Source organism: Haliotis rubra, unplaced genomic scaffold, assembly GCF_003918875.1.
Source record: "Haliotis rubra isolate DU_JTF1 unplaced genomic scaffold, ASM391887v1 Scf124, whole genome shotgun sequence".
NCBI classification, from domain to species: Eukaryota; Metazoa; Mollusca; class Gastropoda; order Lepetellida; family Haliotidae; genus Haliotis; species Haliotis rubra.
In genome coordinates, this window is record NW_025765159.1 from 1,639,013 (window position 1) to 1,664,783 (window position 25,771).

General features: G+C 46.5%; 1 protein-coding gene across 3 annotated transcripts in view; it reads right to left on the reverse strand.

Annotated features, from left to right (window-relative positions):
* Nucleotides 1-25,771, reverse strand: part of LOC124266222 (DNA repair protein RAD50-like) — a 132,378-nt gene that overhangs the window by 23,285 nt on the left and 83,322 nt on the right. For 2 of the 3 annotated variants that reach the window (XM_046701032.1, XM_046701034.1), the window contains exons 17-32: nt 25,529-25,630; nt 21,769-21,881; nt 20,894-20,992; nt 19,124-19,210; nt 18,481-18,573; nt 18,193-18,227; nt 17,232-17,322; nt 16,709-16,844; nt 14,576-14,689; nt 5,831-5,926; nt 4,803-4,950; nt 4,109-4,166; nt 3,053-3,254; nt 1,353-1,382; nt 795-875; nt 32-90 (exon numbers count right to left, since the gene is read on the reverse strand). In XM_046701032.1, the coding sequence (XP_046556988.1) occupies nt 32-90; nt 795-875; nt 1,353-1,382; nt 3,053-3,254; nt 4,109-4,166; nt 4,803-4,950; nt 5,831-5,926; nt 14,576-14,689; nt 16,709-16,844; nt 17,232-17,322; nt 18,193-18,227; nt 18,481-18,573; nt 19,124-19,210; nt 20,894-20,992; nt 21,769-21,881; nt 25,529-25,630 (1,544 nt within the window). The remainder of the gene's footprint in view (nt 1-31; nt 91-794; nt 876-1,352; nt 1,383-3,052; nt 3,255-4,108; nt 4,167-4,802; nt 4,951-5,830; nt 5,927-14,575; nt 14,690-16,708; nt 16,845-17,231; nt 17,323-18,192; nt 18,228-18,480; nt 18,574-19,123; nt 19,211-20,893; nt 20,993-21,768; nt 21,882-25,528; nt 25,631-25,771) is intronic. The other variant, XM_046701033.1, reaches the window with a different exon arrangement.

The following is a 25,771-nucleotide window of genomic DNA, read 5'->3' on the forward strand; positions in this document are numbered from 1 at the left end:
AATCCTTATACACCTATATAAGTGTACTCACAGCTTGATTTCACCGTTGACGTCCTTTACTTGTTTGGCCTCCGACTTCACACAGTCAATCTGTAAACACAGCAACCTTGACATACAGCTCACCATGTTGTATCACCTTGCCTCCCAGAGTGTAACAAGAATCCCCATCTCACCTTATCTACTATTGTAGCACCACACCTCATATCCCACCTTATCTGCTATTTTATCCTGTCGGACCTGTTTCGATTTGACTTCAATGTTTTTTTCATTTTTTTAAGGCATAAACCAATATGCACATTTTGAGTACCATTTCGCAAGGCAGATCCTACAAAGAGTGAGTTTGGTTCTACAGTACTCTAGTTATTTCACACTGATGCAGGCGTCAGATGTTTACAACTCTGGTGAAATCTATCAGAATGGGTGTGGTGTCAAGAATCATAGATATATCGCCACACAAACAAAGGATTCAAGCAGGAACATTGTAAGGGGGAGATGGCTATGGTGTTTAGCTAAATTTACCTCGGCCTTGGCTCCGTCAAAGCAGGAGATGGCTATGGTGTTTAGCTAAACTTACCTCGGCCTTGGCTCCGTCAAAGCAGGAGATGGCTATGGTGTTTAGCTAAACTTACCTCCGCCTTGGCTCCGTCAAAGCAGGAGATGGCTATGGTGCTTAGCTAAACTTACCTCGGCCTTGGCTCCGTCAAAGCAGGAGATGGCTATGGTGTTTAGCTAAACTTACCTCCGCCTTGGCTCCGTAAAAGCAGGAGATGGCTATGGTGTTTAGCTAAACTTACCTCCGCCTTGGCTCCGTCAAGCTTGTCTTCCTTGGTAGCCACCAATTTCATCTTCTCCTGGCGCTGGCGCTCAATCTGCTCCTGTGGACACACCAGTCACTGTCAGTACAGTTAAACAAAGCGTTCAATAGCAATTTATTACACTGTATTATCATTTACAGATTCAAATAATAAATGCATCAAAGAGGGTTCAAGTGATCCCGGAACATCCAGGTGGTTAGACTCATCATCTGCTCATGGCCAGAAAACGGGACTTCTCAAAGAAACAGCTGACCAATCCAACCCACTAAGAACTTTGCGGAGAATGTTTAGGCTGCTCAACATTGCAGACTTCTGCATTACCCAGAGTGTCAGAAAGGCTGTGTTCCTTGCAGGAAAACCAGGTACTCTCTCAATGTCGGTCAAGATGTTGGGAGGTTCCAAACCTTGGGCACCGAGAACAATGGGGAATCAGACAATTTGCAAATTTTGATTCAAGCAGGGCATTTGCCATGTTTTTCCTTATTCTGAATCATATTTGTATCATTATGATCATTGTTATTATTACAGACAACGTACCTCAAGTGGTCCGATCTGTGTCTTGGCTTCCTGCAAACAAACAAAGATTATCATGTACCTGTATTCCATCAATACTGGAATTGAAAAACAATGATCAATAAACAACAACGATTGTTCCACCCATTGTCCATTGTAACCAGATGCTGTTTCCTAAAACAGCTCATGAAACAGTTCATAACTGTGGTTTAAAACAGTAAACTGTCACACTAGTATTTATCCTACCTCATGTAAGAATGTCCATCTCTGATTGGTTTATGTGTCCTTGAACAAATTACCATGTATGCCCAGTGCACAGATGTACACCGCCCCAGCGGGGTATAAATGGAGAGAATAAATCATTCATACCCTGCCCCATGGAAAGAGCATGTCTCCACGGCAGTCAGTGAACCGTGAACCAGTTGTTCAGATTGACTCATCAGTACCAGGTTAGTAGACCGCCTCAGTGGTGTAGTGGTTAGAGCATCCGCCCGGAGAGCGGAAGGTCGCGGATTCGATCCCCGACCGCGTCATACCAAAATACGTTAAAATATGGTACTTGTTGGTCCCTGTCTGGCGCTCGGCATTAATGGGTACAACAAGGACTGGTCGGCTCGGAGTCAGTATAATGTGTCTGAGTGGGGTATTCAGGCTTCACTGCGGCATGGTATCTCAGTGGGCTAGCACTATAAAACCAGCTTAAGTCTGGGCTAGTACAAGCAGCCGCACATACACATACAAACGCATACACGTCGTCATGAGCGAAATATTCTCAAGCACGACATTAAACCCAATTTCACCTCACCTCACCAGGTTAGTAAAATATATTACTGAATTTCAGTTTGTTTTAATGTTATTTTTACATAATGAAAGATTTAAACATTTGGTAAGATAAATTTGTTGTAGCATTATGATTTGGGTATACGGGGGCGAGGTGGATAAAACCTAACGAGGGATGTATAAAACCCCGTATACCCCTCTACACAATGCTACAACTTATTATGTCATCCTTTTTGAATGAAAAAGTCAACACTAACTATTTAAATCCTGTTCATTTATTTCCCTTTTTATCAATCACTCATTTGTTGTAAATCTAAAAAGAAGGATACATCTACGATGCTGGTATGTTTCAATAACACAGATTGAATGAAATTTGAGCAGTAACCAATGAATACAGGTATTTTCATGATTTTGTGAAATATGTGGTCAAAGCTCCATACATACATACAAGACATGGGACTCCAATTACAAATTTTCGGAAACAGAGGAGCAGTGTTTGGAGTTCTGAAGTAATATAGTGTATGTTTAGTTCTTTGTCTGCACCACAAAGAACAACTGATAAAATGACTTGAATGTGTTTTATCTAACAACCAATCAAAGACCTTGTACCACGGAGCATTACAGCATAATGGATTTATATACTGTGAATTCAAAGTATGGCTCTCATTGCTCAGCAAAATCTTTGTAGAATTCTTCACATCACATTAAAAATGTTCATATTTACAAGTAAATTTTTTTTTCAAACATCCAAATTAGAGGAGGCTGAAAAGCATACATTTAAGCTCAGTATTGTAACTGTTATGCCAAACTTGTGATGATTGGCATCTCTGCGTTTCATATTAATGTGTAAGTATCATAGAGAGACTGTACCATCAGTAGCTGGTAAAACAGCCAACACTCTGCATAATGTTGCTGTAACTACCAACAGCAACAGACTGAGTTACCTGGATGTCCTGTTCATGAAGTTTGTTGTCGGTGATGCGGCTAGTCTTTGTCTCCTCCAACTTCGTCTGCTGTTGCAGCTCACTGTCAATCTTCAGCTTCTCTTCCTTCAAAGAGTTCATCTTTGACCTCAGCTTCTGCACATGCTCTGAGTGGTCACTCAGCTTCTGTCTCTTATGGTCCAGCCTGCGATTGATGGTATCTCTGCCATGGAAGCATGGTTTAGTGTGAGTGAGTGAGGCACATTTAGCTTTAGTCACCATTGGGGTACGTCAGAAATAGGCTTGACACATGGCACCCATGAAGGGAATTAAACCTTGGCCTTCAGTGTGATGAGGGAACACTTGAACCACTGCCCCTCTAACCTGGATATACACATATAAACACACTATCATACTTGTATTTACACCTACATCTAACATACATCTTGCATCCCCTGCCTACACCTGGCATCCCTGGCCTACATCAGCCATCCCCTGCCTACATCTGGCATCCTCTGTATATATCTGGCATCCTCTGTATACATCTGGCATCCCCTGCCTACATCTGGCATCCCCTGTATATATCTGGCATCACCTGCCTACATCTGGCATCCCATACCTACATCTGGCAACCTATGCATATATCTGGCATCCCCTGAATACATCTGGCATCCCCTGCCTACATTGGCCATCCTCTGTCTATATCTGGCATCCCTTGTATAGATTTGGCAACCCCTGCCTACATCTGGCATTCCTTGCCTATATCAACCATCATCTGACATCCCCTGCCTACATCTGGCATCCCCTGTATATATCTGGCATCCCTTGCTTACATCAGCCATCCTCAGCCTACATCTGGCATCCCCTGTATAGATCTGGCATCACCTGAATACATCTGGCATCCCTTGCCTACATCTGGTATCCCCTGCCTACATCGGCCATCCTCTGCCTATATCTGGCATCCCCTGCCTACATCTGGCATCCTATGCCTACACCTGGCATCTCCTGTATACAACTGGCATCCCCTGTATACAACTGGCATCCTATAACTGGCAACTCTTTGGCCACAACACTCACAGCTGCATCTGCTTGTCTTCTTTTTCCCCAATCACAGTCTCCAGGGTCCGTCCAGAGTCTGAAAACCAAACAAATATTCTTTTGGTGATGAAAAGACAAAAAGAACCCAGTACCAATGCCTCCGCTATCCACGCCTCCACTACCCGTGAATCCACTACCCACGCCTCCACTATCTGTGCCTCCACTACCCAGTACCAATGCCTCCACTACCCATGCCTCCACTACCCACGCTTCCACTACCCACACCTCCACTATCCGTGCCTCCACTACCCAGTACCCACACCTCCACTACTCACGCCTCCACTACCCATGAATCCACTACCCACGCCTCCACTACCCAGTACCAATGCCTCCACTACCCATGCCTCCACTACCAGCGCCTCCACTACTCACACCTCTACTACCCGTGAATCCACTACCCACGCCTCCACTACCCAGTACCAATGCCTCCACTACCCATGTCTCCACTACCAGCGCCTCCACTACCCACGCCTCCACTACCCGTGAATCCACTATCCACTACCCATGCCTCCACTACCCAGTACCTCCACTACCCATGCTTCCACTACCCGTGCCTCCACTATCTCCACTATCCGTCCTTCCACTACCCAGTCCCCGTGCCTCCACTACCCGTGCCTCCACTACCTGTGCTTCCACTACCTGTGCCTCCACTACCCCATAAAACCCTCCTTACCTCCTCCAGACAACATGGAGCTTTGTGTGGCAATCTTCTTGTCCAGTTCTCTGATCTCGCCATAGTAGCGATCCATCATTACAATGTCGGGCTGCATGCCCTTCCCGGTCACCTCGTCCGTCTCCTTGGCCTGCAGCTCATCCTCTTTCTGTCAACAATTCGGAACAAACACACCAGAAGTCAGACAGCCACACAGGAATTTAAACCAGGAATAACAGACACATGAATAACATGAACTGCCTCATTTTGTGCAGACTTCAAAAAAAATTACTCACACCATAAGAGGTGAGGTGAGGTGAAATTGGGTTTAACGTTGTGCTTGAGAATATTTCGCTCACATGACGACGTGCATGCGTGTGTATGTGTATGTGCAGCTGCTTGTACTAGCCCAGACTTAAGCTGGTTTTATAGTGCTAGCCTACTGAGATATCATGCCGCAGTGAAGCATGAATACCCCACTCAGACACATTATATTGACTCCAAGCTGACCAGTCCTCGTTGTACCCATTAATGTCGAACGCCAGGCAGGGACCAACAAGTACCATATTTTAATGTCTTTTGGTATGACGCAGTCGGGGATTGAACCCGCGACCTTCCGCTCTCCGGGCGGACGCTCTAACCACTACACCACGGAGGCGGTACACCATAAGAGTGTGTCTAACCAAACCATGAAAATGAATCTCAGATAGGGTTATTTGTCAAAAAATATTGTCAGGAAAGCAGTCATCACAGATATGACAAGAATGGTGCCAACAGTTGAAATTTTCCATTAACTGACTTAAACCAGTTTAACACAGCAAGTAAGTACGTGAGTTTGGTTTTACACAGCCTTTAGCAATATTCCAGCAACATCACAGGGGGTAACACCAGAAATGGGCTTCACACATTGTGCCCATATAGAGAATCCAACATGGGTTCTCAGCGCGATGAGCAAATGCCATAACAACTTGGCTACCCCATCTTAACACAGTAAGTCTGCAGCCAAGAGTCGTGTCCCCCTGATTTCTGTTGCTGGGCTGCTGACTCACGTTCTGCACCAGGTCCCGGAGTTTCTGGATCTCCTCGTTCAGGCGCCGCTGTTTGTTCTTCAGTTGTGGAATCTCTGTGTCCCTCAGGGTCACGATCTACACAGCAACAATATGATACTCAGACACTAGACACTGTCAGATGAAAACACAAACACAAGCTGATATTAAACAGAGGCAAAGTATCAAGCCACATCATGGATGCAGTGAGTGAGTGAGTGAGTGAGTGAGTGAGTGAGTTTAATTCACCTCTGCTTTGAACAGTATTTCAGTGACATCACAGCATGTGAGCTTGAGTGTGTGAGTATGGTTTTACGCCACTTTTAGCAACATTCCAGCAATATCACGGCGGTGGACACCAGAAATGAGCTTCACACATTGTGCCCATGTGGGGAATCGAAGCCGGGTCTTCAGCGAGATGAGCGGAAACATTAAACATTAAGTGACCCCACCACCCCAATGTTTTCTAAACTAAAAGATGAACAATGTAGAGAGTTCTATGGAATTATCCAACTTCTTTGTAATTAATATGAGCGATGTTTTGGTGTAGCTTCTAAAACCGTTATCAAGCAAAACAAACACTTGCTTGATACACTGAAACATCACTCATATTAATATAGTATGACCAGAAACTATTGACAAGTTTAGGAATATGTTTAATAGGATTTCTAGTATAAACAACCTTGACCAGCTATCAAGTGCTTGGTTTCATTCAAGAGAGACAACTCTGTCAATCATTTTTCATTAGTTTGTGAAGAGTTATCCCCCTTTGTTTACTTGCTAGCAGACAACATTTTCAGTGATCCTCAGTATGGATGATTTAGAGAAGAGGAAGTTGATTTTAGAGTATTATAACAAGGACATCAGATCAGCTAAAGTGATTTCAAGTAGAACAGGCATCCCTTTGTCCACTGTTTATCGTGTTTTGAAAAATATTGCAAATGGATATGGCATTGAGCACAGGGAGGTGCAGGTAGGCCCAGAAAATTGACTGTCGGTGACAGGAGGCGGCTTGGTATTCCTGTTTCTAAAAACAAACGAAGAAGTTTAGAAAACTTATGGCTGGACATGATTGATAGAGGAACTGTGGCTGTCTGTAAGGAGACAATTAGAACTGAGCTGCATGCAATGGGTTGACAGAAAAGTCGAGGAATTCCATCACCGATCATGAAACCTGAACAAAAGGAGCGAAGGTTGAACTGGTGCTTACAGCATAGAATTTTAACTGGGACAATGTGATTTTCTCAGATGAAAGCTCTGTGTGGCTGTTTCCTAATATACTGAAATTCTGGACCAAACAAACTGAAAAACCTTTGTATCAGCTCCCAAAGTACAGTCCGAAATTTAAAGTGTGGAGGGGCATATCTGTGTTAGGGGCAACGCCCCTCTGTGTATTTGAAAGGAATATGAACTGTGAGCGGTACACAGATATTCTCGAGGGAAATTTACTTCCATCTGCTCACATGTTCTATGGACATTTTTTGATTTTCCAGCAGGACAACGACCCAAAACATCGTTCAAAGCATTCACAGGCCTGGTTTCGGACTCAAAATATGACATTATTAGATTGGCCAAGCTATAGTCCTGACCTAAATCCAATAGAAAATGTTTGGGGACTCATGAAGGAAAGTGTCAATAAGAAAAATCTGACAAATATTTCTGAAATGAAAGAAGAGGTGGTCCGATATTGGGACAGCATGGACCACGACTTTCTCACTTCTTTGATCAGTAGTATGCCCCGCCGCATTGAAGCCTGCATTGCTGCCAATAGTGACTTGACAAAATACTAACTGTTCACCTGTCTTTGAATCAGGAGTTATGATCTGCTAATATTCACATTTAATACATGAGCAATGAGTTAAAAAATATATAAATTTACAATTCTCAATTCTTTCTGGTTGTACTGTAATATAGAAGTTGTATATCCATAGAACTTAACCAAACCTGCAGAGGTTTTCAATTCTTTGAAGAGAGTCGTCCTTGGGGTACATATTATGCATTTTCCGGCTGAAAAATGTCCTGTGACAGTTGTATCAATGTTTTTTGAATAAAAAGATTGTACAATAAATAAACTCTTTTATTTATTATACGGACCCTACCTCACGGAGTTACCTCCCTTAGCGCATGCGCACCAACTGGGTAGGCTCCTAGACCCGTATCATCATTCCTTCTGCTGAATTCTTATCAGTGAACAGAATTGCGGGGAGGTGGAGGCCCTACCCCAAGGATCTACTCTCTTCAAAGAATTGAAAACCTCTGCAGGTTTGGTTAATTCTTTTCAGAGAGATTGTCCTTGGGGTACATATTATGCATAAACACAGACTCCCAAAGACCGGAGGCCAGGGAGGAGGGAATTCTGTCCAAGCACACTCAAAATATAGCCATCGTATCATGGAAAAAATTGAACAGACGCCATAACACTCACCTGTCACTGACCCAGTTTCGCTTCCGCGAGGCATTATGGGAGGGGAACTGACAGGAGGATTTGTGCTCAAAGACGACCTCTAGCATAATGAGACATTGCAACGAGTGCTTAATGTCAATGAAATCCGACCCACTAAGTGGCTTCTTTCATGAGAGCACCGTAGGGGAAAACAAAAATACCACTCACTAACGATACAGTAACTCCGTGAGAGAATCGAAGCGGGGGTACAGGTTCTCTGAGTGAGCTCGCACATTAGCAGACATGTCAATAATGGAATCTTATTGTACAGTAGCCAAAACAAACCAATAAACCAAGACTCACTTTCGGTCAGGGTGGCAGGACACTGTCCACTGGAGAGAACAGTACGGCAAAAAAGTTTGCAACGATTACGGAATGCGACGAGCTGATAATGGCGTGATAAACGTTTGGCCGGCTCCAAATAGCCGCAGAGCAGATCTCTTCAATGGGGAGTGCCGATGCAAAAGCTTTGATGCTGCTACTGCCCTGACCGAAAGTGAGCCTTCAACCCTCAGGGGAGGCTTGCCCCTTAGCCTGATAAGCGGCACAAATATTATCGATACTAGCCAGCTTGACAAAGTCTGCTTGCTCGCTGGCGACCAGCCTTCCCGCCATCCGTAACAACAGAACAGCTGGGTACCCGCACGGATCCCCTGCGCTCGCTTTGAGAGATAGACTTTGAGCGCCTTTACCGGACATCCAACGGGTGAGTGCTCAGAGGAGTGGTCCCCATGTGGAAGGCTGGGTAAGAGTAGGAAGTTCTCGATAGGAGCTGTCACATGGAAAGCTGATCGACCTTCGGGTCGGTAAGTATCTGGGAGGCGAATGCTGACACGATCCGCGGTGAAACACAGTCAGCCGGTCGGACGACATAGCATGTTAATCGCCCGACTCTACGACCAGATGTTACCGCCACCAGAAAACAGCTTTCCAGGTCAACAACTGAATGGAAATAGCCGATAGGTGTGAGAAAGTGGGACCGACAGCCAATCGAAAGCACGATCGACAAATCCCAAGGTGGACTGGTTCGCCTGAGAGCAGGTCGAATCCGCTCCGCCCAGCGAGAAAGCGCTGTACGAGAGGGTGCTGCCCCAGAAGAGCACCATCGACAGGGGTGTGAAAAGTGGAAATAGCGGTGGAGTAGCCGCTTAATGGTCGGCCGCCAGGCCTTCTTCCAAACGAGCTTGCAAAACTCCAATACTGACTAAATCCGCAGAAAAGGGATCTGCAATCCCCTTTATCTGAACACCAGCCAGCATAGCGGACCACCTATCCTCGCATCTGAACGCTTGTCGAATCCCTCCACCGGCCAGAATTGTGTCTGCAACTGCTGCAGGAATTCCGCTGCCTCGAGGTTAGACCTGACAGAGGCCAAGCCACCCACTGAATCTGCGGATTTGGGTGGGGGCCGCTCTGAGTGAGAATGTCCGTCCGCAAAGGTAATAGAACAGGAGGCTGAGCCAGAAACCTGAGAATTACTGGAAACCAGCTCTGTGGACGGCCAAAGCGGTGCCAGTAGCACAAGTAGCCGAGCTGGCTGGGTGGACAGCTGTGAAAGGACACGGGGAATGAGTGGTAACGGCGGAACGCCCCAGAGCACTTTGCCCGTCCAATCCAGCAGGAAGGCGCGGCAGCCAACGCCTCTGGGTCCGGGTATCCGAGCAGAACATCGGAAATCTCGATGCGCCCCCCGGACGCAAACAGATCCACCTCGAACGACCCGCACAACTGGGAGATTACTGTGAATATCTGCCTGTCGAAAGCATCCACTGCGTCGCGGGGCCAGGATCCGCGAGAGAGCCGATCTGCTCGCATCGCTCTCCAGCCCCGGAGATAAACAGGGAGTACCTGACAATCGCATTGGTCGCTCCAGAGGAGAAAGTCCCACGCCTCGGAGGAGCCGCCAGACACCGTGCCTCCCTGCTTCAGGATGTACGACATGGCCGCCTGGTTGTCTAACTGAAGACGGACTACCTGGCCACGGACATGCTATCTGGAAGCGCCAATACCAACCGCACAGCTCTCAGTTCCAACACGCTGATGTGAAGGTGAGGCTTCGCTTCGACCAGAGTCCGGAAGCCGACAGACTGCCCAGAACGCTTCAGCCCGTGAGGGACGATCTGTCTGAACTGTGAGAGCTGGCGCCGGATTTCCAAGGGGAACCCCTGGTGAGATTCCCGACATTTGTCCACCACTGAAGGTGAGGTGTCAACCACTCGGGACTGTGAGACTGCGCCCAGATCCTCCGTGGGAGTCCACAGCCGAGCCAAAGCTTTGCTGTATGGGACGATCCTCAACCGCCACCACACTACAGAGATCGCCGCCCATATGGCCCAGTAGACGGAGCCAAGTCCGCGCTGGTGCCTGGGGCTGGGAGAGGAATGAAGAGACCATCTCCTAACTCTGGTGACCGGTCGGGCGACAAGGAAACGAGATCCTTGTTCGCTTGAATCGCGGCCCAAGAAAACCAAGTCCTGGGTGGGTACCAGGTCGGATTTCTTGAGGTTGATGATCCACCCCAGTCGAAGTTAGAATGTCTATCACTGTGTGAGTAGCATCTTGACTTCGCTGGCTGTGTTAGTGCTCCGAGCAACCAGTCGCCTAGGTAAGGGTAACAACGCCTTCCTTGCGAAGCGAGCTAGGTAGCTGGGACTAACATGAGCTTGGTGAACACCCTTTGGGGCAGTCGATATGCCGGCGGGGAGCACCCTGACTATAATACATCCCGTCGTAAGAGAACCGAAGGTACTGCTTGAACGAGGGATGTATGGGTACATGCAGATACGCGATCCTTTAGGTCGATTGACGGAGCCAATCGGGCGGGCTGAACAGATGAGATCACCGAAAGCGCAGTGTCGCCATCTTGAAGGATGGTACTTCGAGCATGCGCATTCAACCCCTTGAGGTTGAGAATCGGACGGAACCCCGCCGTCTTTCTTCGGGACGCAGGAAGTACGTGGAAATAAAATCCCGCCTGTTCCTCTCCTCGTGGAATGCGCCGACAAGCGGACTTGTCCAGCAGAGCCTGAACTGTCGCCGCTAATATGTCCGCCTCTGGCTTGACATGACGGCACCGGAGTGCGACGTGATGCCGGTGAAGTCGGGCGAACCTCTTCCACAGTGGGAGATGGCCTATGCTGACCGTGGCCAGCACCTGCTGTTGTTGGTAGCCTTCTCCCATTCCGCAGGAATAGAGAGAGGCGCCTCCCACTGGGATATGGGGGTAGGAGCTGCGCGGTGTGGACCCGGTAGCGGAGCTGACTGGGCGTGACACACGGCTTGAGCGGCAGCCTGATGGGTTAACGGGAGGTCGGGCAGACCTCCCCGCTACCGGGCTGGGCTGGGAGCTAGTCGAGGACTGCTCCTTGCCCCTACCCTTGGCGACCTATGCTCCTCCGCCTACCCCTACCGTGCCGCCAAAGCCAGACGGGCAGACTCGGTGTAGGCTGCACCCCGGCGGAGGAAGGTGGCACGGAGCCGCTGGGCTGAGACACCGCTGGTGCTCCAACAAGGCCTTAGAATCCTTGAAGGAGGTAGCTGCAGCGCAGCCTCCCGTGATGACCTGCTGGGCCCCGGAAAGAGGGTCGCCCCCAGACGGAAAGGGAGAGCCAGCAAGGTCTGCTGTGTTGCTGCCGAGTACCTAGACGCCGACAGCCACAGCCGGGCGATCCCCATGACTGGGCGCGATCATCACCGCCGACGCAGCAGACCGCAGCAGTTGCCGCTGCAGGTGAGCCTACACTTCCTCGAAAGCTGACGGAGTAGCACGACATGCGGCGCACACGCCGCCAGCATGCCCCTCCGCCTCAGGGCCGACCTCTGTATCGAGGAGAGGTAGGCCTCATGGACCACCACCGCTCACCCGCTGCATCGCTCCGTAGACCTCCTCGTGAGGTCCGGGTACGCCAGCGTTCCGCCCGCCAGGGCAAAGGTGGAGTAAGGCGCCTTTGCCGAGCAGCTGGAGCTGCTCCGAGGAAGCCGAGCCCTCCCAGGGCGACGGAAGTGAAAAACACATTCGCCAACAATTGGTACAACGTAACAGGAATCCTCCCAAGCTGGTAGCCAAGACGAAGTTCAGGTAAGTCAAACCTGACTCGGCACCAGACAAGAGGGGATCGACCACGCCCAAGACCAACGAAGGCAGAATGCGGAGCTGCGCTCTGTGAGGGCTGCCTAGGGGCAAACGCCAGGCAAGCGGAACTCAGTCGAAGTCCACGCAACCAGCAGGCACCGCTGCCTGGGGTAGGCCCTCGGCAATTCTCTGCCGACCTCCCGCAAGGTCAGCAAAACGGAAGCCGCCATATGCTCCTCGACCTCCCCTAAGCTCCATGGCCTCGGCGTCCGAGCCCCGAAGTCAGAGGCTGGATCTCCTCCGTAAGAGGACCCTAACCCCACCCGTGGACTGCCTAGCTTAGGAACCACAGGAAGGGAAGAACAGACAGACTGCTCCATCGCCAGCGCCAGCCGGGCGTGGCGTGGACCCCGTCCGAGACGCTGGAGGCAGGCCAGGCAGAACTGGTGCCTCCGCTCTCATGGGGCGGGTGTGTGCAAGGACCGGAATACCAGGAATACTCAACGGCTTCGCTACGAAGCTCCGAGAGGGGACTGGGAGCACCTCCCTCTCGAGCAGCCGAGGGCGCCCGGATCCGGCCAGAGGCAACGGATCTACAGACGCCAAGGCTGAGGGATCGAGCCTAGCCCGGGCGATCCCACCCCGACTCTCTCCGCCCCTGTCCGAGTGGTGAGGAACTCCCGCCGGAGACCTCCAACCGACTCACAATGGAAGGGCGACTTCATTGAGTCCATCTGCTGCTGAAACATAGACTCCATCAGTGACATGTCAAAACCACCGAAGTGGCAGGAGAGGGGAAGGGCCACGGGATTTTTTCCTTTTTGACACACGCTTGGACTTAGACGGGGAACCTGCGCCAGGTCCCTCCCCGCCGCACGATTTCGCGATAGAACAAGGTGTCGGCAGCCCGCCTTCTTCTGGGCCCGGGGAAAAGGCCAGACAAATAGTGCAGGAGTCAGCCTCATGGCCTGTCTTCTCCAGACAGGCCACGCAGTTTGTATGACTGTCGGCCCGGGGGATACTCCCCCCACAGACCGAACAGCATGAAAAGGCCTGAAACAAACACGCAAACATGTTAGTTAACGGTGGCCAGCAGCATATAAACACGTGAGAAAACATTGAAAACTACGTGAAGGTTACCACGGAAAGTAATAGTTGGTTTTAAAACGCAATATTACTTATACCATCGCGGCACGCTAAACTTCCGCCATGGCAGAGCAATACTTGCGTAAACCACGGAAAGTTCGCAGATAGAATTAATACAAAGTCACAATTATGAAACAACCAACTGTAAAGCTTTTACTGTTCTTGTTTTAGACAAATAAAGACCAAACATACAGGTGGTGTCTCAGACATAGTATCTATTATCAGCCACCGCACGCTCATGAATGGGTTATTCAAACACGTCTGTTCACGGCCGTGACAGCAGAAGGAATGATGATACGGGTCTAGGAGCCTACCCAGTTGGTGCGCATGCTCTAAGGGAGGTAACTCCGTGAGGTAGGGTCCGTATAATAAATAAAAGAGTTTATTTATTGTACAATCTTTTTATTAAAAAAACATTGATACAACTGTCACAGGACATTTTTCAGCCGGAAAATGCATAATATGTACCCCAAGGACGATCTCTCTGAAAAAGAATCTCCTATTGTTCAACACACCAACTTCTAAATACCAATCAAAGAAGAAACTAAAGGGTAACTGAGAGAGAACCGAGAACACGTCAAGGGGAGATAACACAATCAGCCACAGCTTCTTTCCTAGGATAGTAAGACTTCCAGTAATACTATCAACAATTATATTGCATCATTGATTTTGTTTGTTTCTTCTTCTCATAAAATAACAATCAAACAAAATGCACTTAAAGTGTTTAAGCTTGTTACCAAATCATATAAGGGTGTGAGAGTGAGTGAGTGAGTGAGTGAGTTGGGTTCTATGCTGGTTTGAACAGTATTATAGTTATATCACAGGGTGGGAGAAAAGCATGAAGTGATGCAGGTCAGAGACAAGGGAAATAACTCTGCACAGTTAATTGCAGTGCCTCAGACCTGTGACCTCTGGACTATAAACAGAGTAAATATAGTTCAACACTGCACTGTACCTACCAAATATTCTGTATGGATCAATATTTTTTGTAATAATGGCTTATGTGCAGAATCAATCAAGATTCAGTTAACTTAAATATACTTCAAGCTGTAAGGTAAACCAAAATAGCAACAAGAACACTACTAACGTTTTCCCTGAGAGGCTTGAGTTGCGTCATGTTGTCGTACTTGTGCTGGAAGTCATCCAGGTCTTTCTCTGCCTTCCTCAGGTGGGTTGGCACAAGCCGGAGCTTGTCTTGGAGCTGCAAGGGGAAACAGGGATCATAAGTACAACATTTCTAAGTTGAAAGTTTAAATTTCAGTTCCCGGACCTCCTGATCAGTGGCAACTCTAATACAGTTGAGATGTACGCACCTCTAGGATCAGTTCCTGGACCTCCTGATCAGTGGCAACTCTCCTACTCTTTGAGATGAACGCACCTCTAGGATCAGTTCCCGGACCTCCTGATCAGTGGCAACTCTCCTACTCTTTGCGATGAACGCATCTCTAGGATCAGTTCCCGGACCTCCCGATCAGTGGCAACTCTCCTACTTGAGATGAACGACCTCTAGGATCAGTTCTCGACCTCCTGATCAGTGGCAACTCTCCTACTCTATGGCGATGAATCCATCTCTAGGATCAGTTCCCGGACCTCCCGATCAGTGGCAACTCTCCTACTCTTTGAGATGAACGCACCTCTAGGATCAGTTCCCGGACCTCCTGATCAGTGGCAACTCTGCTACTCTTTGACTGACTGAGTTTAGTTTTACGCCGCTTTTAGCAATATTCCAGCAATATCACGGCGGGGGACACCAGAAATGGGCTTAACACATTGTGCCCATGTAGGGAATCGAACCCGGGCCTTCGGCGTGACGAGCCAACGCTTTAACCACTAGGCTACCCCACCACCCCGCTACTCTTTGAGATGAACGCACCTCTGGGATCAGTTCCTGGACCTCCTGATCAGTGGCAACTCTCCTACTCTTTGAGATGAACGCACCTCTAGGATCAGTTCCCGGACCTCCTGATCAGTGGCAACTCTCCTACTCTTTGAGATGAACGCACCTCTAGGATCAGTTCCTGGACCTCCTGATCAGTGGCAACTCTCCTACTCTTTGAGATGAACGCACCTCTAGGATCAGTTCCTGGACCTCCTGATCAGTGGCAACTCTCCTACTCTTTGAGATGAACGCACCTCTAGGATCAGTCCCCGGACCTCCTGATCAGTGGCAACTCTCCTACTCTTTGACTGACTGAGTTTAGTTTTACGCCGCTTTTAGCAATATTCCAGCAATATCACGGCGGGGGACACCAGAAATGGGCTTAACACATTGTGCCCATGTAGGGAATCGAACCCGGGCCTTCGGCGTGACGAGCCAACGCTTTAACCACTAGGCTACCCCACCACCCCGCTACTCTTTGAGATGAACGCACCTCTGGGATCAGTTCCTGGACCTCCTGATCAGTGGCAACTCTCCTACTCTTTGAGATGAACGCACCTCTAGGATCAGTTCCTGGACCTCCTGATCAGTGGCAACTCTCCTACTCTTTGAGATGAATCACGCACCTCTAGGATCAGTTCCTGGACCTCCTGATCAGTGGCAACTCTCCTACTCTTTGAGATGAACGCACCTCTAGGATCAGTTCCTGGACCTCCTGATCAGTGGCAACTCTCCTACTCTTTGAGATGAACGCACCTCTAGGATCAGTTCCTGGACCTCCTGATCAGTGGCACTCTCCTACTCTTTGGAGATGAACGCACTCTAGGATCAGTTCCTGGACCTCCTGATCAGTGGCAACTCTCCTACTCTTTGAGATGAATGCACCTCTAGGATCAGTTCCCCGGACCTCCTGATCAGTGGCAACTCTCCTACTCTTTGAGATGAAATGCACTCCTAGGATCAGTTCCTGACCTCCTGATCAGTGGCAACTCTCCTACTCTTTGAGATGAACGCACCTCTAGGATCAGTTCCTGGACCTCCTGATCAGTGGCAACTCTCCTACTCTTTGAGATGAATCGCACCTCTAGGATCAGTTCCTGGACCTCCTGATCAGTGGCAACTCTCCTACTCTTTGAGATGAATGCACCTCTAGGATCAGTCCCCGGACCTCCTGATCAGTGGCAACTCTCCTACTCTTTGAGATGTACGCACCAATAGGATCAGTTCCCGGACCTCCTGATCAGTGGCAACTCTCCTACTCTTTGAGATGAACGCACCTCTAGGATCAGTTCCTGGACCTCCTGATCAGTGGCAACTCTCCTGCACTTCAGACGTACGCACCTCTAGGATCAGTTCCCGGACCTCCTGATCAGTGGAAAACTCTCGGTGACACAGGGGACAACAGGGACTGTCTTTCTCCAGATCTTCCTGATACTTCTTGAAGAAATGTTCTGCGCCGCGAAGTGAACCACGTTTACTGCAAATGAAAAAAATGCAATTTCCTGTATTCAGAGAAATAACGGTTATCTCATGATTATTCTCTCTATTCCAAATATTCTATGGAGGAGGGACACTGAATCATGATGACAAAAGGAAATCAACATATTTAAAATCAAAATCTAAGAACACCACTAGTACAATATAAGTGGTAACTATTCAAGGCACTGATTTCTAAAAACATTGGGTCAGATAAAAAACAACAACAATGAATACAATACATTACTACTTTTCACCCCATATTGTTTCACACAGCACTCAACAATATTCCAGCATTATGATGGCAGACAATCCAGTGATTGACACCATGAGCACCATAAAGTTTCACATGTTCACGCCACCCTGATATCACTATCCAGAAACTCACTCCTGCGTCTGAGCCATCTTGGTCTGCACGGACCTGAGTCCATCGTCGAAGTCCTGGCTGCCACACACATCAAATATCCTCTCTTCAAGTCCTGGGGAAAGAACAACATTCAGTGGTCAACATGCAGCAAATATCAACTAATGATAATGGGTTTGTCATTAGGGCTGCAACGATTCAGTTCGATTTATAGAAAATTGAATCTGACACCTTATTTTTGATTTTCGAAACCATTATCACTATTTCGATTCGATATTTGACTACCAATTTAAATTATTTCCACACAGCCAGAACATAATCTTGACTCCAACTCGAGCAGTTTTGAGCGCTGAAATTAAGACGAAACGTGTTTGGTTGACGCCGGGGCTAGTTTTAAAAATACGATTGTTGTTAGTAGACATCGCCAAATAGACAGTGGAAAAGCTGACTCTGAGAGTTAAATGAATCTGATCTTTTTACTTGTATGAAGAATCGAATCAAATATGATGGAATCAAGGGTCCAATATCTAAAATCTAATCGAATCGAGGTCTGGGTGAATCGTCCCAGCCCTATTAGTCATGCCCAAGGGACATAACTCTGCTTCACTCTACAACAACCCAGGGACCTATCTCCTCTGTGTGAAAGTTATAACTTACACTGCCCAGAAACAGTTCAGCACTACCTCATTGACTGTCCAGCTCATGAAAACCCACTTAAGGCTCTTAAAGAAACTGTGTTTAACAAAACCCAAAATAAATTTACAAAGAACGCAATACTTGGTGATAATTTAATGTATGGTTGCATACAAAGAGCTGTTTTAGACTTCATCCTTAAAACGGGTAAGTATGACGTAATTTAACTGAACAAAAATATAACAGTTTGTTAAGAGTTGGGCGCATATAGGCCTTTTAAGGCCCAAAGTCGCCCTAAAATCTTATCTACCTACCTACCAACACAGTTTTTGAGTCTTATTTCTGATTTTACCTGTCAGCTTTTTTTCAGCATCCTTGATCTGATTTCTACAAAGAAGAGAACAACGTATTTATTGTAAGCAATGCTTAAACATTCGGCATTACTAATTACATGATTACAAACACCATCATTTATATTACATTGCCACATCTTACATCACATCACTGATATTACAGTTATCAGCAATAACCTTGTCAATGAATTGAGACAAGACAGAAACATCCGGTCACTTGTTTGTCCATCAGTTAGAAATAACCAGGTTGCTCCGACTGTCAGTAGCACTGAAGCAGCTATACTTACCCCAGCATGTTCTTTTCGGCCTCCTTGGAGGAGAGGTCAGTCCTGGCCTTCTGGAGCTCAGCAGAACACTGCTTCACTTGCTCCGTCTGCTGTCTGCAGATAAACAGAACATGGCAGCCAAACAATATGCTATGTGTGCTGCTTACTTCTAGAGTATATTCCTACAACTGTTTAACGCATAGAACACCATGGTGGACAATATCTTTGTATGTGCGGTTTTCTTCAATAGTATATTCCTACAACTGTTTAAGACATAGAACACCATGGTGGACAATATCTTTGCATGTCCGGTTGGCTTCAATAGTATATTCCTACAAGTGTTTAACACATAGAACACCACGGAGGACAATATCTTTGTATGTGCGGTTTTCTTCAATAGTATATTCCTACAACTGTTTAAGACATAGAACACCATGGTGGACAATATCTTTGCATGTCCGGTTGGCTTCAATAGTATATTCCTACAAGTGTTTAACACACAGAACACCATGGTGGACAATATCTTTGCATGTGCAATGGGCCAGATGTATAAAGTACGATGGATTTTTTTTCACAGAAAAGTATTTATTTGCAAAGAAGGCACATTCTAAAACTGTCATGGAGAGACATGTTCAGTCTAAGAGGTGAGTACGGTAGTGCTGACCCTATAAAGTCCTCAAGTTGTCCCCGGATGTTGGTTGTCGGCATGAGTCCCAGGAGGTAGGTCAGGCCGTCCTCGTGTTTTGCTTTCCTGGAGACAACAAATGGGGCGACTTTACATCAGTTCACAATGAGTACAAATGTTCTGTAGCTCTAGTGAAACTTACTTCTAATCAACAGATAGATGTAGATTTGCTGAGAACTACACCAATGTATCTAAATACATTTTCTGTAAGAATTGAGTTGGGTATTTATGTGGTCAAATGATCTTGATATTAACATTGTCAAATAATGTACCTGGTCAGGACAGTTGGGGTTTGATTGTTTTTTTTGTTTTACACTGCCCTCAGCAATATTCCAGGCAGCAGTCTGTAATTAATCGAGTCTGGACCAGACAATGCAGTGATCAACAGCAACAGCATCGATCTACGCAAATGGGTATACGATGACATGTGTCAACCAAGTCATCGAGTCTGACCAACAGATCCCGTTAGTCGCCTCTTCAGACAAGCATGGGATACTGAAGATCAATTCTAACCCGGATCTTCATGGCTTAGTCAAGAGAGACTGCACCAATAATGTGTGCATCAAATGATTGAGATTGGTCTGTGTGTCAGGATGTCCCGCATTGGTCCAGGTGGATGATTGCTACTTGATGATATCCATGAGTACAGGTGTACTGCTGACCTACCATGGATCACAAACAGGGTGAACAACCCACTACTACTGCAACATTGATGCCTGCTGCAGCCTCTCAGGACAATTACTGCAACACGGATCACTTTGGCAGCCTCTCAGGACAACTACTGCAACATTGATGCCTGCTGCAGCCTCTCAGGACAATTACTGCAACACGGATCACTTTGGCAGCCTCTCAGGACAACTACTGCAACACTGATTACTTTGGCAGCCTCTCAGGACAATTACTGCAACACTGATTACTTTGGCAGCCTCTCAGGACAATTACTGCAACACGGATCACTTTGGCAGCCTCTCAGGACAACTACTGCAACACTGATTACTTTGGCAGCCTCTCAGGACAACTACTGTAACTATGATTACTTTGGCAGCCTCTCAGGACAATTACTGCAACACTGATTACTGCTGCAGCCACTCAGGACAATTACTGCAACACTGATTACTGCTGCAGCTACTCAGGACAATTACTGCAACATTGATTACTTTGGCAGCCTCTCAGGACAATTACTGCAACACTGATTACTGCTGCAGCCACTCAGGACAATTACTGCAACACTGATTACTGCTGAAGCCTCTCAGGACAATTACTGCAACACTGATTACTGCTGCAGCCACTAAGGACAATTACTGCAACACTGATTACTGCTGCAGCCACTCAGGACAATAACTGCAACACTGATTACTGCTGAAGCTACTCAGGACAATTACTGCAACACTGATTACTTTGGCAGCCTCTCAGGACAATTACTGCAACACTGATTACTGCTGCAGCGTCTCAGGACAATTACTGCAACACTGATTACTGCTGCAGCCACTCGGGACAATTACTGCAACACTGATCACTGCTGCAGCCACTCAGGACAATTACTGCAACATTGATTACTGCTGCAGCCAATCAGGACAATTACTGCAACACTGATTACTGCTGAAGCCTCTCAGGACAATTACTGCAACACTGATTACTGCTGCAGCCACTCAGGACAATTACTGCAACACTGATTACTTGTGTGCTGACTGATTACTGCACCATTGACTATTGCAGCCTACAGGATACTGCGTCAGCTAGAGAACTCACAGTCGGCGGATGAGGTCCTCTTTAGAAGTCTTATCCTTCTTCATCCCATCAAGCTGAGTCTGGGTCTCCAGCTCTCGGGTCAGGCGATTTATCTCTGAGCTGCACACCAGAAACAAACATCACGACTTTACATCTTTCACACATAGCGTTTATTTGCATGGTCTTGACTTTACATCTTTCACACATAGCGTTTATTTGCATGGTCTTAATTTCAACTGTAGTGATTGAGTGAGTGATTGAGTGAGTGAGTGAGTGAGTGAGTGAGTGAGTGAGTGAGTGATTGAGTGATTGAGTGAGTGAGTGAGTGAGTGAGTGAGTGAGTGAGTGAGTGAGTGAGTGAGTGAGTGAATTTAGTTTCACACCCCACTCCGCAATATTCCAGCTTTATGGCGGTGGTCTGTAAATAATCGAGTATGGACCAGATCATCCAGTGATCAACAGCATGAGCATCGATCTGCGCAATTGGGAACCGATGACACGTGTCAACCAAGTCAGCGGGCCTGATCATTCGATCCCGTTAGTCGCCTCTTACGACAAGCACAGTCGCCTTTTGTTGCCATTTGGGGCAAGCATGGGTTGCTGAAGACCTATTATACCCAGATCTTCATGGGTCAATTTCAACTATAAACAACTAGCAACCCAAATATGGTTCAGTGTTGACTAGTAACAAATGTTTTGGTTTTGGGCTGACAACAATCAAACTTTCAGATTAAAACCACATTTGGTATATAGCCTATGCAAGACAAACATGTATTTATTGACAACATGCAGACAAAATATATAGTGGAGCAATGTTATAGTCGAATAACAGAAACCCATCACATTTGACTTTGTTACAATTATGATACATGTGAAACAAGACCATGAAATCCTACTTCAGATCACTGAGAGTTGTGTCCAGCTGCCGTCTGTCTTTGTCGAGGAGAGTTATCTCCCTCTTCAGATCCTCCAAGTTGACCGTCCCTTCTGTGCTGCTCAGGTCCAGCTCCTGCAAACAGGTCGTACTCAGGAGTGAGTGAATCCACCAATACGTCATGATAAGATACAATCCCTGGTATAGTCTGAGCCTGTGCACCTCCGTGGAGTAGTGGTTAGAGTGTCCGCCCAGAGAGCGGAAGGTCGCGCGGGTTCGATCCCCGACCCGGTCATACCAAAAGACGTTAAAATATGGTAGTTGTTGGTCCCTGCCTGGCGCTCGGCATTAATGGATACAACAAGGACTGGTCAGCTCGGAATCAGTATAATGTGTCTGAGTGGGGAATTCATGCTTCACTGCGGCATGGTATCTCAGTGGGCTAGCACTATAAAACCAGCTTCAGTCTGGGCTAGTACAAGCAGTCACACATACACATACACACGCATGCACATCATCATATGTGCAAAATATTCTCAAGCACGACGTTAAACCCAATTTCACCTCACCTTCTACCCAATGGCTGCTAGGGGTGAAACGGTGACAGTTATGTTCATATAAAATATTAAAGATTGTGGTTAGTGTTTTCCATGTTATCAAACAGTGTAAGGTTTGGTTCTTGTCAATTTTCTGCCTCATGTTTACATATCATATACTGAACCGAAGGCCTTGTACCACAATACGACCGTACTGTGGTAAGAGCGTATCGTTTCACCCCTAGTGGCTGCTGATCTTACACTAAGCATGGGCTACTGGGGACCAGGGTGCCGTTCCACTAACCGATCTTATCTAAGATCAATCTTAGCAAGTTACGCCAATTTTACAATCGTCTTATCTAAAAGTTACACCCGTTCCACTAACCGATCTTACGCCGATCGTAGCCGGTCCCGATCTTACGATCCAATCCAAGCTTAGATTGAGACTCTTTCGTGCGATAGATAAAGAAATGAGCAGCACGAGATATCTCTTTTCCATAGTCTAGCAGACGATGGAAGTAGTTTTGGAATCAAGTGAAAATGTGGAGAAAAACACCTCGAGAAAAATATTAGGGTAGTGAGCACCTTGGTTTCAGTGGCAAGAGCTTGTGAACGCTGGGTATCAGGCATAATATGTGGCTGAACCTTGTCGATCAGAATTAACATGAAAAGCATGCGGCCTGCCTTTAGAATCCCCCACCAAATATGTGCAGTGAAATCAAACATATTTGTATCTTTTTGTTTCAGAACATTGTTCACTTCATCACCCGTCCCTATTCTTAACCATTACGTTACAATATTGTTGTACAAATGTATTACACTGACTTGCTCGGCTGTGTTCCCATGACGACAGTGGACAGCCTGGCCTCACATTTGTAAGGCTTCAGTGCAGTGTTTGTTGACATCACAGAAATAAACAAATTCATTTCATGGGGGTTTTAGGGGGCATTCACGGTGAAATGCTCGCTCTTCTTCTTCACATAGAATATGAAAGCCACCATTTTGGTTTCTCTTCGATTGATTTTAGCGATCCTAAGTTGGTCATGAGAAACTTAGACTTTGGATCTTAACTTTACGATTGACTTGGCTAAGATTGGTTAGTGGAACGGTATGCCAATCGTAACGTCACGCTAAGATTGGTATTTTATGGGTTTACAATTGGCGTGGGGCTAAGATTGGTTAGTGGAACGGCACCCAGCTCTTACCCGGAGTTCCAGCTGGGCACACAAGAAGGATCTTATTCCAAGCTTGGGCTGCAGGTTTACTGGGGACATATTCTGACCTTGAATCTCCACAGGTTTAAAGTGAAAGATTGAACAAATAAGGTAACTTGAATACTGCTGAAGTCATCAAACACATATTGATGTAGACACTGAACTTCCCTGGCAATGTTAATAGTTTAGATTCACACATATCACCCACTTATGGAAAGGAATCAGGTGAGGTGAGACGAAATTGGATTTAAAGTTGTGTTTGAGAATATTTGGCACATATGACGACGTGCATGCGTGTGTGTGTGTATGTGTGGCTGCTTTTACTAGCCCAGACTTAAGCTGGTTTTATAGTTCTAGTCCACTGAGATACCATGCCGCAGTGAAGCATGGATGCCCCACTCAGACACATTATACTGACTCCGAGCCGACCAGTCCTTGATGTACCCATTAATGCTGAGCGCCAGGCAGGGACCAACAAGTACCATATTTTAACTTCTTTTGTTATGACGCGGTCGGAGATCGAACCTGCAACCTTCCGCTCTCCGGGCGGATGCTCTAACCACTACACCACTGAGGCAGTCGGAAAGGAATCAAATAATTGTAATACTTTATGAGGAATTCTGTCCTATTGTCTGGTGCCCAGTTTTATATACCGATATCATCTCAGTCTATGTGTGGGCTGAATTAACCGCTGGTGCAGAGCTACAGATAACTTTTTGGGTCATTGAGTTATGTACTCGCTTGTGTTCATCTCAGTTGGGTATCCTAATATTCTCTTGAGTAACCAAACAAACTGTACCCACCTTACTCAAACTCAATTGGGTAATTTGCCATTATTTGTAAATTTTAATATAACACAATTTAATGTTGGTTTACACATTTGCTATTTACAATGATCTGTAAAATGAGAAACGATAAGAAAGACTGCAAGTTGCCAAGTTCATGTGCTGAAATAGAACCTCTCAATATACCTCAACTTTATTTATCCACTGGTACACAAGCTAAGATTTGACATTTTTTGTGTGTACGCATGTAAAATCAAATTTATTGAGTATTTACAAAAATTCAAGTGTACTTGCAGGCAATAGAAATATTTGCGTAATTTACGCAGATACGCAGCTTACCTGTACCTCTGCTGGTGTAAGTGAGCATACCAACAAATGACCTTGACATACTTGTCAACTCTCACGCATTTGGCATGAGTCTCACGCTTTATTGACAAATGTCACGCTCTCATGCCTCCAAATAATAATCTCAAGCATATTTGGTAGCCAAAAATAATTTCAAAATTAATAGGCATTTTCGTTCGTTGAACATTGAAAGAGCGCCTGAATGAACGAAGTACTAAAACAATGTTTATGCGAATGATTCGGGCCTATTATTATTTATTAGCATGCATCTTTTAGTGTCAAAATAATGCCACCAGAAGGCTCCAAATGCTCCTGAAAATCACTTAACTTCACTTTCGGGGGCAGGGGGCTTTGCCCCCAATAGACCCCCCACCAGGGCGTCGCTCTCAACATGACCCCGGCTTATTTTTTTCAGTCTCACTCCAAAACATCTTTAGGGGTTGACAGCTCTGCATTGAATAGCTTAGTGTACTTGGACCACTAACTAACACAACTAGTGAACTTCAACAACATTCTACACTTACCGCTCCCTTCAACAACATTACACACTGACCGCTCCCTTCAACAACATTCTACACTTACCGCCCCCTTCAACAACATTCTACACTGACCGCTCCCTTCAACAACATTCTACACTGACCGCTCCCTTCACCAACATTCTACACTTACCGCTCCCTTCAACAACATTCTACACTTACCGCTCCCTTTCAACAACATTCTACACTTACCGCTCCTTTCAACAACATTCTACACTTACCACTCCCTTCAACAACATTCTACACTGACCGCTCCCTTCAACAACATTCTACACTTACCGCTCCCTTCAACAACATTCTACACTTACCGCTCCCTTCAACAACATTCTACACTGACCGCTCCCTTCAACAACATTCTACACTTACCGCTCCCTTCAGGTCTCTGGTCAGTTGGTCAAGTCTCCCGGCAGATGCCTCCATGTGGCTCAACTTCTGGTTAATCTGTCGGATCTCAATCAAGTTCTTGGTCTGGAGAAATAGCACACAAGAGGTCATGTCACACAGTCTCATTGTTCTCCAGTCACTCAGTTCAAATATACCTTGGTTTAATGTAATCAACTCTTAAATGCTAACAATTTACGATTCTGTATATTCATCACAGAATATTCT